The 18059-nt window shown below is 41.0% G+C and overlaps 1 protein-coding gene across 1 annotated transcript in view; it reads left to right on the forward strand.

Annotated features, from left to right (window-relative positions):
• TRPM7 (transient receptor potential cation channel subfamily M member 7) overlaps positions 1–12058 on the forward strand; it is a 124419-nt gene extending 112361 nt beyond the window's left edge. The window contains exon 40 of the mRNA XM_027768405.1: positions 10927–12058. Within this exon, the coding sequence (XP_027624206.1) occupies positions 10927–11057 (131 nt within the window). The 3' untranslated portion in view covers positions 11058–12058. The remainder of the gene's footprint in view (positions 1–10926) is intronic.
• The last annotated feature ends 6001 nt before the right edge of the window (positions 12059–18059 follow it).

The raw sequence follows: 18059 nt of genomic DNA on the forward strand, positions 1-18059 counted from the left end.
ACATGGTTTGAGTCCTGGACCTGGTGGCACACTTTCTCTCTTTCTCTTTTTACTCTACTCATCTCCTCTCTCTCTCTCTCTCTCTCTCTCTCGTGAATATATATGCCCTACAGTACGTTATTTAACAGTAAATAAAATTAAAGAATTCTTTGCGGGGGGGCATCCTTGCCTTGTTTCTGATCTTAAGGGGAAAACTTTCAGTCTTACCGTCAAGATAATGTTAGCAGTAGGGGGTCGTAGATATACCTTATTAAATGGATGAAATTTCTTTATACTTGAGAATGTTTATCTTAAATGGGTATTGAATTTTGTCAAATGCTTTTCTGGATTTTTTTATATGATAATGTGACTTTTCTCTAATGGGTTCATGTAGTATAAAATGTGAATTGGTTTTTTAATATTGAACCAATCTTGCATTCCTACAACAAACCACACTGCTGTGATCTGTATCTTTATTTAATGTATTGCTGGATTCGATTTGCTAATATTTGGTGAGGGTTTTCCCTGTTCATGAAGATTATTGGTCTTTATTTTTTTATCACTTGTGCTGTCTTGGAGTCAGCATAATCCTTACCTTACAAAATAAGTTGGGAGCCAGCTGGTGGCATCGTAGATAATGCATCTTGATCTCACATGGCTGACTGCACAGTTTAAGTCCTGGACCTGGTGGCTTTAAAAACATTCTGGGTGTGTGTGAGCATGCCCAAAATCCCAAGAGGGGAATGGAGAAGGGAGTGCAGTGTGGCCACCCTTCCGGGGGTGCTTTCTCACTTTCTGTCTCTCTCTGATCTCATGCACCCTCCCACATGCAGATTTTTCAGAAAAATTAGTAAGTTGAAAGTGTTCACACTTCCAACACTTCAGTTTCCTATTTTCGGGAATAAATTGTACAAATTGGTATTATCCCACCGTAAATACCTGATAGAATTGGGGTCAGCAGGTGACATTGTGTTTAAGGTGCAGCACTGTCACAAGGCTGCCTGTGGTGTGAGACCTGGACATGGTGGCTTGAAAATCATGTCGGGTGCACATGCATGAATGCACCTGCACTTCCGAAAAAGAAGGGATTGCGGTGTGACTGTCCCTCCTAGATGGTGATTTCTCACTTTTCCTCTCACTGTCTGTCTCTTATCTCTTTCTGGCGAGCACACATGCCCTAAAGCAGAAGCTTCAAATTTTATTTACATGTGTGTGTGTTATATGTTAAATATGATAGAATTATTCAATAAAACTATCTTGGCCTGAAATTTTACTTGTCAGATGTTTTTTAACTAAGAATTTATTTTCTTTAATAGGACCATTGAGACTATCAGTATCTTCTTCATAGTTTCAGTAGTTCATATTTTACAAGGAATTGGTCCACTGTATTTATCAGATTTATGGACATAGAGTTATTTGTACCTTATTATCCTTCTAATGGATTCAAGATCTGTGGTGAATCCTCACTTTCATCATGACAATTTTTTTTTGCTCTTTCTCTAGTTTTTCTTTTTCTTTTTTCTTTTTTGAAGAGGTTTTTGCTATAGGGCGCATGCACTTGCCAGAAAGACAGAGAGAGACAGAGAGATAGAAAGCGAGAAATCACCCCCCAGGGGGGATGGCCACGCTGCAATCCCTTCTCCTCCATTCTCCTCTCAGGATCTTGGGCACGCACACACACACGCCCGGCGTCAGTCTTAAGCCACCGGGTCCGGGGTGCAAACCGCGGTCAACTACGTGGGAGTCCAGCGACATAGCCATTACGCTAACTGCTGGTCCCTGTTTCTCTAGTTTTTCTGCAGGGTAGGTGCATTCACAGCAAGGGAAAAACAAAGGTAGGGGTAGAAAGAGAAAGGAATCACTGGGGGAGGGGTGGTCACTCCTCAGTTCCCTCCACTCCACTCTCATCCCAGGATTTTGGGCATATACTCAAATGTGGGTGGTTTTTTTATTTTTATTTTATTTACTTATTCATTTATTTTAATTTGACCAGAGAGAGGGGGGGGAAAGTGAGAAAGTAAGCCATCAAATCTGGGACTCAAACCATGATTAGCCGTGTGGGAGTGTCCAGCACCTTAACCACCATGCTACCTGCTGGTCCCCATGTTCTTGTCTAAACCAGGTTCAAGACTTGAATCTTGGTTGATTGTGTGGAAATCCAGCACCTTCACCACCATGCCATCTGCTGGCTCCAGTTTCCTCTCAGAATTTTGGGCATGCAAATACATGTGTCCAACGTGATTCTCAAGCCACTGGTTTCAGGATTCGAACCGTGTGGGATCCAGCCACCTTAACCTTCATGCCACCTGCCAGCCTTGCTCTTTATTTCTTGATCAGTCTGATTAGAGCTTTATTAGTTTTATTGCTACTTTCAAAGAACCAGTTTTCAATTTCATTGGTTTAGTCTTTTTATTTTTGTGTTTATTTTTTAAAAATTATTAGTTTTTTTAATTGTCAGAGGGCACATGCTCTCACTAGAGAGACAGAGAGAGAGCACTCGCCCAAAGAGGTGTGGTCATGTGCAACCCTTTTTCCTCCAGTTCTCCTTCCTTTTAGGATTGTGGGCACGCACACTCATGTACCTGGCATGCTTTTCCAGCCTCTGGCACCATGATTCAAACTGCAGTCAACTGAGTGGGATCCGGCTGCAATATACAGCACTTAGCCACTGTGCTATGGGGCTGACCCTAGTTGTTTTTTTTTGTTTTTTTTTTTTTCTAGTTTATTGAGGGAGAAGCTTCAGTTACTGATTGGGAACCTTCTTTACTTCTTTTAAGTTTTTTGCCATAGGGCAAATGTGGTTGATAGAGACAGAAAGAGGGAAAGTGAGAAATTACCCCATGAGGGGGATGGCCATGCCACAGTCCCTTCTCCGTTCTCTTGGGATTTGGGGCATGCATGTGCACGTGCCTGGTTTGATATTTAAGTTGCCAGGTCCTGGACTTGAACCGCAGTTGACCTGTGGGAGTCAGTACCCACCACCTCGCCTCCTGCTGGCCCCTGGATCTTCTTTTCTAACAGAACTTGTAATACTGTATTTCATCTAAGCATTGTTTTAGCTGTATCCCATAAATTTAGATATTTTTTCTTTTCTTTTTTTTGAGAGGTTTTCGCTATAGGGCGCGTGTGCTCGCCAGACAGACAGAGACAGAGACAGAAAGCGAGAAATCACCGCCCAGGGGGGATGGCCACACCGCAGTCCCTTCTCCTCCATTCTCCTCTTGGGATCTTGGGCATACACGCACACACGACCAGCGTGAATTTTAAGCCACCGGGTCTGGAAAGCAAACCACGGTTGACTACGAGGGAGTCCAGCGACATAGCCAGTACGCAAACTGCTGGTCCCAATTTTCATTTTTATTTACTCTAAAATATTTCTAAATTCTCTTTGAGATTTCCTCTTTGATTTGTGGATTATTTAGAAATTTCTTACTTAGCAGGACCAGCATTTGGCGCAATAGCTATGTCACTGGACTCCCATGTAGTCGACAGCGATTTGAGTCCCAGATCCGGTGGCTTAAACTCACGCAGAGCGCGCGTGTGTGCATGCCCAAGATCCTGAGAGAAGAATGGAGGAGAAGGGATTGCGGCATGGCCATTCCCCTACGGAATGATTTCTCACTTTCTGTCTGTCTCTGTCTCTTTATTTCTTAGCTCTCAAGTACTTTTAAATGTTTCAGATACCTTTCTGTTATGGATTTCTTATTTAATTTACTATATAAGAGATCATACTTTGTGTGATTTTAATTTATAAATACTTACCCGTTTCTTACATGAGACACACACACATACACCATTTTTAATTGCCAGAGAGCACCTACGCTTGTTAGAGAAAAGGGGAAGGGAATCCCCAACAAAGCCTTCATGCACGGTCCATTCCCAGACCCAGCCAGCCTGTCATGCACAAGGAGACTCTAGCACACAAGCTCGGGACCCTCCCATCTGGGCTCAGCATTACAGAGCGCCACACCACCACAGCTGGCGCTTTTTTTTTTCTTTTGCTAGAGGACATACATAGTCACTAAAGAAAGAGAAGGAAAGGGAGAAAGCTCCTCACAGTGGAACACAACCATGCCACAATCCCCTCTTTCACCTCTGTTCTTTTGGGACCTCAGGCATGCACGCATGTCCACCTGGCAAGTGCCGCAAGCCTCCGGGGCTGGGACTCAAACCACCCTGTCAGACATGTAGGATCTGGCTTATTCAACCTCTAGGCCGTGGGCCAGCCCCTTAAAAAAAATTTAACCTTTAAGGATATAGACCTTTTTGAGCATTCCATGTACACTCAAATATATATATATATATATATATATATATATTTTACTATTACTGCATGTAGTAGTCTGTAATTTTTTTTCTTTTTTCCCTTTGAGAGAAAGAAAAAGAGGAGAGAGGAAAAGGAAGAGAAACAGATAATTGTGGCCGATTCTTGCCCTTTGATGCTCCTGCCCCAGTCTCCCAGGTAGTTAGGATTACAGCCATGTACAGCCACACCTGGTATGTTCAGGTTGGTCCAGACACCAGACTTGGGCCTTTTTAAGTAATAATAAAGAAAACCTTGTTGATAGCATTATTCAGGTTTTTTTACATCCTTGTTGATTTTACTATCCTGTTCATTAGTTAGTAGAAAGTACTCTTTTGGTATAATTGTGGATTAGTTTGTTTGCCTTCAGTTCTATCAGTTTTTTCTCATATTTTGAAGCTTTGTTCATAGGTGCATATACATGTACTATTGTTGATGTCATCTTGATAGTTTAATTTTTTTAATTTGATTTTTTCTTTATTCATGATAAAACACATGTGCACATGAGTAAGAGGAGGGAAGGGCAGACAGTCAGATGAGTACCTTCCAGAAGTCTGGTCATGCTGCAGCCCCCTTCTCTTCCTCTAGCCCGTCAGGTCTGAGGCACTTGCTGGTCTGTCCAGTGCTGACTGATCCCAGGGTTTGAGTCATCGTCACCATGTGAGGTCTGGCTTCTCTTGAGCAGCATATTACTGCTGCACCACAGAGTCAGCCCCTAATTCTTTTTTGTTTTGATTTTTGTTTTTAATTGCCGGGGAGCACCTATACTTGTCAGAGAGAGAGGGAGGGAGGAAGAAAACTCTCCCTCAAGTTGGTGCAGTCACGTCACAATCCCTTCTCCTCCATTTCTCTGTCCTGCTGGGATTGAGTATGTACACATATGTGTCTGATGTGTTTTCCAAGCCACTTAGGGCAAGATTTAAGCCGTAATCAGCCATGTGGGATCTGACTCCTTTAACCACTAGGCTATAGGACCAGCCCAAGCCCATAATTCTTCTATCATCATAAAATGCCATGGTAATTTTCCTTCTTCCAAAGTGTATTTTACCTGTTACTAAACAGTCTAGCTATCTTTTTTTTTTTTTTTTTGAGAGATTTTCACTGTAGGGCGCGTGCGCTCGCCAGACAGACAGAGAGAGACATAGAGACAGAAAGCGAGAAATCACCCCCCAGGGTGGATGGTCACGCCGCAATCCCTTCTCCTCCATTCTCCTCTCGGGATCTTGGGCATGCACGCACACATGCCCGGCGTGAGTTTTAAGCCACCGGGTCCAGGACACAAACCGCGGTCGACTACGTGGGAGTCCAGCGACATAGCCATTACGCTAACTGCTGGTTCCCAACAGTCTAGCTATCTTGATCATATTTCATCATATTTTCGTTCTTTTTCTTTTAATAAATACATATTTTTAAAAATAAGTTGCTGGTAGATAACACCTAGTTTAGCTTTCTAGTTTTTGCTTGTTTTTGTTTTGTCTTGCTTTTAGTGTTTGCTATAGAGTGTGAACACTCACCAGATGGAGACAGAGACAGAGAGGGAGGGATGGCCATGCCAGAGTTCTTTTTTCCCCAGGCTCCTCTTAGGATTTCAGAATTTTGAACTTGCACACAAATGTACCTGCTATGATTTTCAAGCCACTGGGTCCGGGACTCAAATTGTGCAGCTGGCCATGTGGACCCAGTACCAGAACTTCCACACCACTTGCTGGCCCCAAATCAAAGAATTTCTATCTTTTAATGGTTGTTTTAGGTACAGTATATTTATTTATTTTTTAATAAGTATTCGTTTAATTTTATTTATTCATTTATTCATTTATTTTAATTTTGACCAGAGAGACAGACACGGGGTTGGGGGGGGGGTGAGAAAGCAATCTGCCAGGTCCAGGACTCGAACTGTGGTCGGCAATGTAGGAATATACAACGCCTTAACCACCATACCACCTGCTGGCCCCTATATACATCATATTTAATGTAATTATTGATAAGATTCAGACTTGGTATTTTGTTTCCTGATCAACGTCTCTGGCATGATACCCTCCTCTTCTCTAACCACTTTCTTTTGGATTATTTGAATATATTTTAGTGTCCTGTCTAATTCATCTTTAGTGTCCTATGTAATCTAGGTTTTTCAATAGTGGTTCTTAGCTTTCTTTTGTCTTAAGTCTTTATTTTCCCTAGAAGGCACTTGCGCTCGGCAGAGAGAGAAACCAGAGCCTGTTTGTGCACAGTCCTTTTTCCTCCATTTCTTCTTGTCAGGATTTTGAGCATGCATGTGCACATGCCCAGAAATGTTTTTCAATCCTCTAGGATTGAGATTTGAACCGTGGCTGGTTGTGTGGGTTCCGGTTCCTATAGCTTAATGGCTTTGTTATGGTACCAGCCCTATCTAAAAGTGTATTTATTTTGCCTCCCTGCCTAAAGGATATTTTCACTGGATCTATCATTCTAGGTTGACACTTCTTTCTTTCAGTACTTAAAAAATGTTCTGCTGGCGACCAGCAGTTGGCATAACGGCTATGTCACTGGACTCCCACATAGTCGACCGCGGTTCGAGTCCCGGACCCGGTGGCTTAAACTCATGCTGGGCGCATGTGCGTGCGTGCCCAAGATCCCGAGAGGAGAATGGAGGAGAAGAGATTGCGGCGTGGCCATTCCCCCGGGGGGAGATTTCTCGCTTTCTGTCTCTCTTTCTCTCTCTGTCTTTCTGGCTAGCGCACGCGCCCTATAGCAAAAACCTCTCCCCCCCCCAATAAAAAAAGTTCTGCTGTCTTAGACCCTTGGTTACTCATGAAAACTCCAGTCATTTGAATTATTTCTCTACGTATGATGTGCCATTTTAATCTACCTGCTTTAAAGACTTGTTCTTTATCTTAGGTTTCCAGTCATTTGATTCTGATATGTCTGGTTATGGCTTTTATGTTTCCTGGGCTCCCATGACCAGAATGTTAGATGCTTTGATATTGTCACTGAGCCCCTGAGTCTCTGATTCTTTTTTTTTTTTTTTTTAAAGAGTTGTTTATTTAACTTTAATTATTTATTCATTTTAATTTGACCAGAGAGGGACAGAGAGAGAGAGAAAGTGAGAAATCAAGGCCTCTGATTCTTTTCTCTTTTTTTGGCGGGGGAGGGCATGTGTGCACACCAGAAAGAGAGAAGAAAGCGAGAAATCACCCCCCCCGGGGGGGGGGGTGGCCATGTTGCAATCCCTCCTCCTCCATTCTCCTCTCAGGATCTTGGGCATCCACGCACATGTGCCCAGCGTGAGTTTAAGCCACTGGGTCCAGGACTTAAACTGTGGTCGACTACATGGGAGTCCAGTGACATAGCCATTATGCCAACTGCTGGTCCCATGCATACATACCCAGAGTGCGTTTCAAGTCACCAAGTCGGGATTCAGACTGCGTGGGCGACTATGTGAGAGTCCAGGAGCTTAACTGTTATATTATCTGGTGGACCCTGGTCGCTCTTAAATTCTGATTTCCTTCCCTATTCTGTCTACTATTTCCTTTTCAGAAATCCCAGGTAGTTGCCTTGTGTATTCTCTAAAAGGCTTTTACTTGCAACAAGTGGGAGAAGGAGGGTGGCGTGTGCTTAGTCCATTTTAGTCAGAACTGGATTATGTACTGGTGAATTTAACAGACAGCTCAATATAATTTTTCATTGTTTTGGGATACAATACAGTTTGGTTGGTTTTTTAGAGATTTTGCTGTAGAGACTTGCACTATCAGAGAGAGACAGAGACAGAAGGAAAGTGAGAAATCACCCTGCAGGGAAAATGGACACACCACAGTCCCTTCTCTTCCTTTCTTCTGGAATCTTGGGTACGCATGCACATGTGCCTGGCATGAGTTACAAGCTACTGGGTCCAGGACTCCAATTGCTATCAGCCATGCGGGAGTCCAGCAACATAACCGCTACACCATCTGCTGGCTGCCCCTGTTGGTTTGTTTTTAATTTTTATTTAGTATTATTTTAAATTTGCTATAGGGTGTATGCACTCACCAGAGAGAGAGCAAGAGAGCAAAAAACCAAGCTGCCAGGTCCAGGACTCACACCATGGTCAGCCAATGGAGTCCAGTGCCTTAACCACCATACCACCTCCTAACCCTCTACAATATAGTTTTTAATAGCATATCTGCTTTTTTAAGTTATTATAACCAAGATTTCAGAGCTAGAAGAGACCATCAAATTAGTCTAGTCCAGACCCCACATTTATAGGCAATATATAGTTAAGGTGAATTGCTCGTCACTGCACCTACTGGTTAACTACCGAATTAAGCCTTGAGTTCTGTGTACCTCTTCACCATTCCATGTACAGTACACTTGCAAATTAGCATGTATTCCCTAAGGCCATACTGGCATAGTCTAAAATTTAAAATGTATCAGAAATAATTTATATAGTTGTAAATATTTATTTGGATCATATAACATAGGACATTTCTCTGATTAAAAATAGCAGTTCAGAGCTAGCGGGTGGTGTGGTGGTTAAGGTGCTGGACTCTCCCACATGGCCAACTGCAGTTTGAGACTCTGACCTGGCAACTTGTTTTCTCACTTTCTCTCTCTCTCTGTCTCTGTCTGGTAAGCATGCATGCCTTAATAGCAAATTAAAAAATAATAATGTATAAAATAAAAAAATAATAATAACAGTTCAGAGGCAGCAAGTGGCATGGAGGTTAAGGCAGCTGGATCTTATGTGCCTGGCTGAGCAGTGTAAGTTCTGGACATGGTGGCTTGAAAATATGCTGGGTACATATATGCACATTCCCAAAATCCTAAGAGAATGGAGGAGAAGGGATTGGGGTGTGGCCATCCCTCCTGGGGGGTGATTTCTCACTTTCCCTCTGTCTCTGTTTCTGTTTGTCTCCAGTGAGTGCACACACACTATAGCAAAGCTAGAACAAAAACAAACAAAAAATTCAAGTTCTGAGTATCAGTTCTATTTTCTATGGAGATAAAAGTATGAGTATATTCATGGTTATGATTTGTTATGAGTTTTCTGTTACTGCATTAAATTTTCTAATTCCAACACTATTCTCAACTGATTCTGCCTCTATTCTCATGTCTATCTATAACTCCTTCAGTGACTTGCATTTGTGTGTTGGTTGTACCAAGCTTAACTAAAGACTTCTTTCCTGAGCTCCTGTCTCTATGTCCAGTTGCCTACTTTTCTGTTTGAGTAATCCAAATGATCTCTAGGAACATGTCTATTCTAGGACTCCTAGTTTTTCATCTCGCTCCTTCCCGTGAAATTGCTCATTAATTTATTCAATTGCTTGGTCTTCAAATCTAACTCTATAGGTTTCTTCTTTTCTTTTGCCTTTAATAATCAAATCATAAAATTCTGTCCACTCTAATTCTGAAATCTCTCTGAAATTCATCTGTTTTTCTCCACCTTCATTCTTACCATCATTTATCTAGAATGCTGCCCTTTCCCCTTAACAGGACTTCACATAGTCAGCAAAATATTAACTTAAAATAAATCAGACTATTATTGTTTTTAAAGACTGTTTAAAACTTTCTAGTGGAACTTCAGTGTAATTTGTTCTTGCTGTAGCTTGCATCCCTAAAATCCAGGTTTGGCAAGCTCTGTACAGGGCAACGATCTAAGCTCTGTGGCCCACGTGGCCTGTACCATAGATACCCAATCCTACACTGAGGCAGATAGAGCCATAGGCTGTAAACACAGTGCATTGGAATAGAGCTACTTCCAGAAACAGGCAGTAGGCCAGATGACAGCCCAGAGGCTACGGTTGGCCATTCTTGTCCATTAGGCTGCTTGACCTCATTTTCCACTGGCCTTCCTCTGACTCACACATAAGCAATCTCTCTTGCCATTCTTGGAGCACATCAACTCCATTTCCTGAATGTTTCAGTAAACCTTCCCTCTGTCTAGACCACTCGTAAAGCTTTCATAGTTCACTTTTCTTTTTAAGAGAGATTTTTGCTACAGGGTGTAGGCACTACCTGGAGAGACAGAGACAGAAAGCAAGAAATCAACGGTCTCCTCCATGGGGATGGCCATGCCTCAGTTGCCCTTCTCCATTCTCCTCTTGGGATTTTGGGCATGTATTCACATGCCCCATGTGAGTTTAACCTTCCGGGTCCAGGACTCCAACCATAGTTGACTACGTGAGAGTCCAATCTAAACATTACACCATCTGCTGGTCCTCATAGTTCACTTTTCAACATTCAGGTCGTTACTCAGATTTCACTTCCTCTGACTTTTGTAAGAAAGGTTTCTCCATACTATTTCCCATCCAGCCCTCATCACACTCTTCTTCAAATCACTTGTAAGTACTTAGTAGTTCTATCATTGTTCTATTTGCTCGTTTCTCCTCACCCACCGGACTATACGCTCCGTAAGAGCAGGGACCTTGTCTGGCACGTCGTTCATTGCTACATTCCCACACATGAGTTACCGACCCATGCCTAGTGGGTAATCATTTGTTGAATGAATCAATTACTTCATTTTTATGTGTATAAATTCTGTGACAGTGATGTTTATAATACTCTGGTGGAAAATAGATGTGACATGTTGGGAGGAAAATTGATTTAGGAGATATTCTTCTCCATTTCTAAGAAATACTGACTTCTTTTTCTTTTTCTTTCTTTTTTTTTTCCCTTTGGGGGTGTGAATATAGATTTGAAGAGGAATGACTATACGCCTGACAAAATTATATTCCCTCAGGATGAGCCTTCAGATTTGACTCTTCAGCCTGGAAATGCCACCAAAGAATCAGAATCAACTAACTCTATTCGCCTGATGTTATAATATTACTGAATCATTGGTTTGCCTACACCTCACAAAAATGTTACTGTGTCACTTTTTCTTCAGGAGGAAATTAGAAAATACAGAAAGGTGTATGCAAATTAAATTTGCTGTCTCCAGCACAGTTAAAGGTCAATATTCCTTTGACCTGATTGAACTAGTCAGAAACTCCCGGTAGGATGCAGCCTTGCAGCAGGGAATAAAAAGGGTCATGGAAAGTTAGTATTTATAACTTCATAAAGGGCTCTTCACAGCAGAAGATCTCATGTGACTTTGTTCTGATGAAGCCCTACTTGGTGCAATACCATTAACCAAAGTTAGGTGTCCATGCAGATTTCATTGGCAGCTGGTTTATTGCCATTTGGCTAGGGAAATGAAGAAATCGCTCAGCCTGTTGGTTAAATAAACGGCAGCCAGAGTCTTCCTCTGTGTTGAATGTGTTCAGCAACGATGTCGCTAGCTCCCAACTAGAGGCTTGTAGGCTGTGGGAAAGAGATCACTGGTTCTAGTTCTCGATTCACAGGAATATACAAAGCTTGAGCTTGAGCTGAAGACCATTTCCTAAGAGGAACATTATTTATGAATCAGGGTCAGGCTCCATATTTAAAGGTAGAGCCAGGTTTGTTTTTTGTTTTTGTTTTTGTTTTTGTTTTTGTTTTTGTTTTTGTTAAATAGAGCCCAAATTGTGCAAAAATATTAGTTTTTTTCTTTTCTTTTTTACATTGTTTTATCACATCATTGTTAAGTAGAAGAAAGCCATGGTGAACTGGTATATAACCTAAATATGTAAAAGGAGAAACTTAATTCATCATTCAAGAGAAGTTACTTTGTGAGGAAAGTTAAAATACTTTTTTCCTATCAGTATCTGTAGTGACAACCTGGAAGTTATATACTTTTCCAAAGATTTTATTGACCAGTATATCAAATCAGAATGTAAACATGAACTCTTGCATATATTTAAAATTGTGTAGGAACATCTGAACATGAATGTTGTTTGTGGTACTTATAAATGAATTGAGTTGGATTATCATTATGTGATGTCAGGAGATTACAGCGCAGCTTTACACCAATAAATGTACTAATAGCCCCATGTATTGTTGAATATTCATGATAAGAAAAGTTTTCATCTGACTAAAATTTTATGCTTTAATTTTTTTCTTTTTTCTTTTTTTCCCACTTTTTGTTTGTTTCCTAGGTACTAATTTTAATTTTTATTTGGAAGGGAGCAGTATAAAGCTTATTTGTATTTAGTAGTGTATCTCATAGATACAGACAAGGCAACACAGAGATAAGCTGTTTAAATAGTGTTTAATATTGATGAGGGAAGAAAGAAAAAGTGTATTACTTAAAGATATTATACTATATACATTTTGTATATCATTAAATCTTTAAAAGAAATTAAATAAATTTATTCTTGTTTAAAGATATTTGTTGAGTTTAATTATTCTGAGACATTATCTGACATTTTCAGTTTATCTCTTTTTTAAAATGAAATTTTTTAAAAAATACATCCAAGTTTTTTGGGACCAGCAGTTAGCATAATGGCTATGTCGCTGGACTCCCACGTAGTCGACCACGGTTCACGTCCCGGACCCGGTGGCTTAAAACTCATGCTGGGCGCGTTTGCTTGCGTGCCCAAGATCCCGAGAGGAGAATGGAGGAGAAGGGATTGTGGTGTGGCCATCCCCCCTGGGGGTGATTTCTCGCTTTCTGTCTGGTGAGAGCACACACCCTATAGCGAAAAACTCTCAAAAAAAAAAAAAATCATCCAAGCTTTTTGATCCCATACAGTGTTTAAATTGATTGGTGTCCTACTACATGTTTTTACAAACTATGTTTCTTGGGACCAGCAGGTGATGTGGTGTGTAAGGCACTGGACGCTCCCACATGGCGATCATGGTTCGAGTCCTGAACCTGGCAACTTGCTTTCTCACTCCCCCCCGCCCCTGAGTCTCTGGTCAAATTAAAATAAATGAATGAAAAAATTAAAAATTCTTAAAATTCTGTTAAAAATAAAACAAAAACTATGTTTCTTATGGGGCCAGCAGGTGGCATGGTGGTTAAGGATGCTGGACTCCCTCGTGGCTGACCGTGGTTCGAGTCCCAGACGTGGCAGCTTGCTTTCTCACTTTCTCTCTCTCCTCTCTGGTCAAGTTAAAATAAGTAAATAATTCTTTATTTTAAATAATTATTTTTATTGAACTTTATGTATATATGTATTTATTATTATTTAAATTTGACCAGAGAGGGACAAAGAGAGAGAGAGAGAGAGAGGGAAAGTGAGAAAGCAAGCCGCCCGGTCTGGGACTTGAACCAAGGTCAGCCATGTGGGAGTCTAGTGCCCTTGACCACCACGCCACCTGCTGGCCCCAATAAATAAAATAATTCTTTAAAAATATATATGTTTATGTGTGTTTCTTGTTATGTCAGAAAAGAGGGTTATGGGTTATTTCATGTTTCATCTTATTGTAATTAGTCTTTACAAGGTGATAATAGCTAATACTTAAGTGCCTGATGTTGCCAGGCATTGCTCCAAGTCCTCTATAAAATAACCTACTTAATCCCTACAACAGTCTTAAGAAATAAGATTATTTCATCATTCTGTTTTGCAGATTAGAAAAATCAAGGTGCTAGAGAGGTAAAGCAACTTTTCTAAGATCCTTACAATGAGCAAGTAGCAACATTGGAATTGAAATGTAGCTCTGCCCTTAAGTCCCATGCTGTTTGGACTCTCAATCGTAATGACCATTGATGTTTCTGTGCCATTTCCTGCCCACAGATCTATTCCATTTAGCTTTTTTGGATAATTCTGGAAAGTGACAGTATACCTATAAACCATACTTGTCATCCCAAAGAAGTGTCTGTAGATTATTGCAGTTTGTTGTTACTGCTGTATGTACTGAAAGCTGTTTGCTTAGTCGCTAATTTTCTTCTCAACCTCATCCTACTGAGGATACTAAAACTCTTCTACCAGATTAATTCTTAAGTGTGGAATTCCCAGGCCAGCCCAAGATCTGGTGGTTAAGGCAGCTGAATCCCACATGGCCGGTAGTGCGGTTCAAGCCCCAGACTTAGCAAATTGAAAAACACACTGGGCACTTGTGCCCAATATCTTGAAAGGAGGTAGAGAAAGGGAGAGAGAAAAAAGGATTGCAGCATGACCACCCCCCCGGGGGTCTTTCTTCTCTCTCTGTCTCTCCCTGGTCCCCCCAGCAAGTGCATGTACTCTGGCAGAATTTTCCAAAAAGAAAAAGTGGAATTCACTTCTGCAAATGTTCCCTTTTCAAACTGTTTATAAATGTGTGCTGCTGTTTTTTAAATAATTGCATCTTAAATATATCAATGTAGGAAAAGATTTTAAAGTATAAAGAATATAAAAATGGCCCCCTCTTCCTCCCAAGTGGGGCTACATTCCTCACTGTATCTATCTGTGTTCCCCACCAGACTACATACTGCAGAGGGAAAGGACTCAAGACTTTTCGTTGGGTAGGTAGCCCCTAGCACCTTCCGTGGCCCATGAATGTGATAGGCACACAGTAAAAATTTACAAATGTTGGGACCAGCAGTTAGCATAATGGCTATGTCGCTGGACTCCCACGTAGTTGACTGTGGTTCGAGTCCCAGACCCAGTGGCTTAAACTCACACCGGGCGCGTGTGTGTGCGTGCCCAAGATCCCAAGAGGAGAATGGAGGAGAAGGGATTGCAGCGTGGCCATCCCCCCTGGGGGGTGATTTCTCGCTTTCTTTCTCTCTCTCTCTGTCTGGCGAACGCACGTGCACTATAGCAAAAACCTCTCCAAAAAAAAAGAAAAAGAAAAAATACTCAAAAAAATTAAAAAAAAAAATAAACGACAATAATAACAGATTTAATCCATTGAATAAAATAGGAATTCATGAGTATGTACTTAGAAAAGAATGACTAAGTGTGGAAAGGAGAAAACGTCTCTCTGCAATAGAGTACCAGCAGGTGAATGTAGTTGTAATAGTAGCATTAGAAACTCACCATTGGGGTCAACAGGTGGCGGGGCAGTTAAGGGGGCCGGATCCCACGTGGCCAACAGCACAGTGTGAGTCCTGAGCCCTGTCGCTTGATCCTTTACGCCAGGTGCATGTGCATGGAAGCCCAAAATCTGGAGAGCAGGTTGGAAGAGAAGAGATTGCAGCGTGGCCATTCCCCCGGAAGGTTGACTTCTCCCTTCCCTTCTTTCTCCGGTAAGTACACGTGCCCTATAGCAAACTAAAACAAAACAAAAATTTTTTAAATCACCGTTGGCAAATACCAGAGTGATAATGAATCCAGCCAGGAAACATCAATTAACACTAAAACTATTGGGATCAGCTGTTAGCTTAATGTCTATGCCACTGTACTCCCATGTAGTTAACCACAGTTCAAGTCCCAGACCTGGTGGCTTAAACTCAATGCCAGACGCATGTGCATGTGTGCCCAAGGTCCTGAAAGGAGAATGAAGGAGAAGGGATTGTAGAGTGGCCACCTCCCCTGGAGGGTGGAGAGAGAGAGAGAGAGAGAGAGAGAGAAATGAGAAACACCATTTACATCGTTCAGTGTGTTCCTTTTGTAATAAGTGCAACATACTTAATTGCAAAAGCAACCGACGGGAGAAATCTGACAGACTCCACTTTACTCAAGTTATCCTAGTTAGGTTTTTTTGTTTGTTTGTTTTGAATCAAGTTATCATAGTTGTTAACATCATCATAGTTGTTAATATCACCAGAGTTGAGATAGATCAGTTGTGTACTACTCGATACAATGCAGTAAGGACACGGCGTTGCTTCAGGAATAGTCTTACTAAAAGTGCATACTGTGAATCGCTTCCTGAGGAAACATCATACAAACCCTAATTGAGGGGCTGTTCTTTAAAATAACTAAACAGTAATCTTCAAAAGTGCCAAGTTCACGAATGCCAAGGAAATATGGAGAACTGTTTCAGTTTAAAGGAGCCTTGAGAGACATAAAGATAACATGAGATCCCAGCTAAACTATGTAAGGCTTTAAATTTGTAGTGACTGGTTACACGGCACAGCACACTAATACATAAATCACCTTACTCATGAACATAGATTTAAAATTTTTTTTAACTAATAAAAAATTGTTTTTACTTAGAAGCATTCAGAATGTCAACAAAACAGCTGCAACTTTTTTTTTTTTTGCAATTACAGAGTGGCATTCAGTTAACAGAACAACAATTATTTCATATAAGCTGCATCAGAGACAACTGAAGATGAAAAAACTACCATCCCCATATATAACTAATTTGTAGTGCGCACCAACAAGAACCTGCTTTAAATTTCCATGCCAATTTACAATCCCCTTACTGAATCAGGCAAGATTAGTGGCTATTGAAAATACCACCAGGACAGGGCTATCGAAAGACACATTCGGTATATATTAAGTGGGGACATACAATGTCTCTCCTTCATAGCCTGGCTTGCTTCACTCAGCAGTAAATCTTTTATATTATTCCCCTTTCTGTCAAAAGCCAGGGTTTTGTTTGTTTGTTTGTTTTTTATTTTTTTTAATGGCTGAATAAGAGATTAATCAAGCAGTAAAACTTTCTCTGAATGGAGACTATGATCCCAAGTTCTTCCATTTTTCCCCAAAATAAAAAACAGATTCTATATAGAAAAGTTGAAAAAAAAAAAAAACACATTCGGTAGTGTGTTAACAAAAAAAAAGGCACTGTATAGTTTAAAAACAAATCTTACATTTCAATTTTTTTCTTTAAAAGAAGTGAGTTGTGTACAGGGGGATTAAATGCTTTTTTTAGACAAAGGGAAAAAACTGCACTATAACCAACTTGTCATCATCTTCATCCTCTTCATCTTCCTCGTCTTCCTCCTCCTCCTCCTTTTTCTTGCTCTTTTTGATCTTGACAACTCCCTTTTTTGCTGCATCAGGCTTTCCTTTAGCTCAGTATGCAGCAATATTCTTTTTATATTTTTCCTTCAGTTTATCAGCCTTCTTTTCATAAGGCTGTTTATCACCTTATGCAGCAGCGTTATTCCACATCTCTCCCAATTTCTTTGCAGCATCACCAATGGATAGGCCAGGATGTCCTCCTTTGATTTTTGGGTGATATTCAGAACAGAACAAAAAAAAGGCCGAAGGAGGCCTCTTGGGTGCACTGGGATCCTTGAACTTTTTTGTTTCCCCTTCAGGAGGGATATAGGTTTTCATTTCTCTTTCATAATGGGCCTTGTCCGCCTTTGCCATATCTTCACACTTTCCTTCCTCTTTAGCAGACATGGTCTTCCCCCTCTCTGAGCACTTCTTAGAAAACTCTGAGAAGTTGACTGAAGCATCTGGGTGCTTCTTCTTGTGCTCCTCCCTGCAAGTTCGCACAAAGAATGCATACGATGATTTTGCCTCTCGGCTTCGTAGGGTCTCCTTTGCCCTTGTTTAGTTATCTTTCCTCTGCGAGGCACAGAGTTGCCTGGTGCCCGTCCGGCTCTCACTTGCCCCGGCGCTATCTCCATGGAGCTCAATGTACTGCAATGGCTCTAAAAATCTCGGACAAAGTAATTAACAAATAGAATCCAACAATTCATGAAAATGATACTACACCATAAGATGTGATAGAATATTAGTTTAATATGTGAATATCATCCGTAATTAACCACAACAGGGTCAGCCAATGGTGTGGTTATGGTGGCCAGATCCCACATGACTGACTGCACAGTTGGAGTCCTGGACCCGCTGGCTGGAGAGACACGTCCTCACATGTGTATGTCTGCCCGGAACACTAAGAGGATAATGGAAGAGAAGAGACTGAAGAGTGATCGGCCCTCCTGGGGAGTGCTTTGTCATGTTCTCTCTTTGTCTCTCTCTAGTGAGTGCATGGAGTGCATGTGCCTTATAGCAAATTACAAAAAAAAAAAAAAAGGAAAAAATAAAAACAGGAAAGAAAAGAAGAAAACTCAATCACAACAGAATAAAGAAGAAAAATCTCATATTTGCTTCAATAAATACAGAAAAAATTTATCACA

This window comes from Tupaia chinensis, unplaced genomic scaffold (genome assembly GCF_000334495.1).
Source record: "Tupaia chinensis unplaced genomic scaffold, TupChi_1.0 Scaffold146140_1, whole genome shotgun sequence".
Lineage (NCBI taxonomy): Eukaryota > Metazoa > Chordata > Mammalia > Scandentia > Tupaiidae > Tupaia > Tupaia belangeri.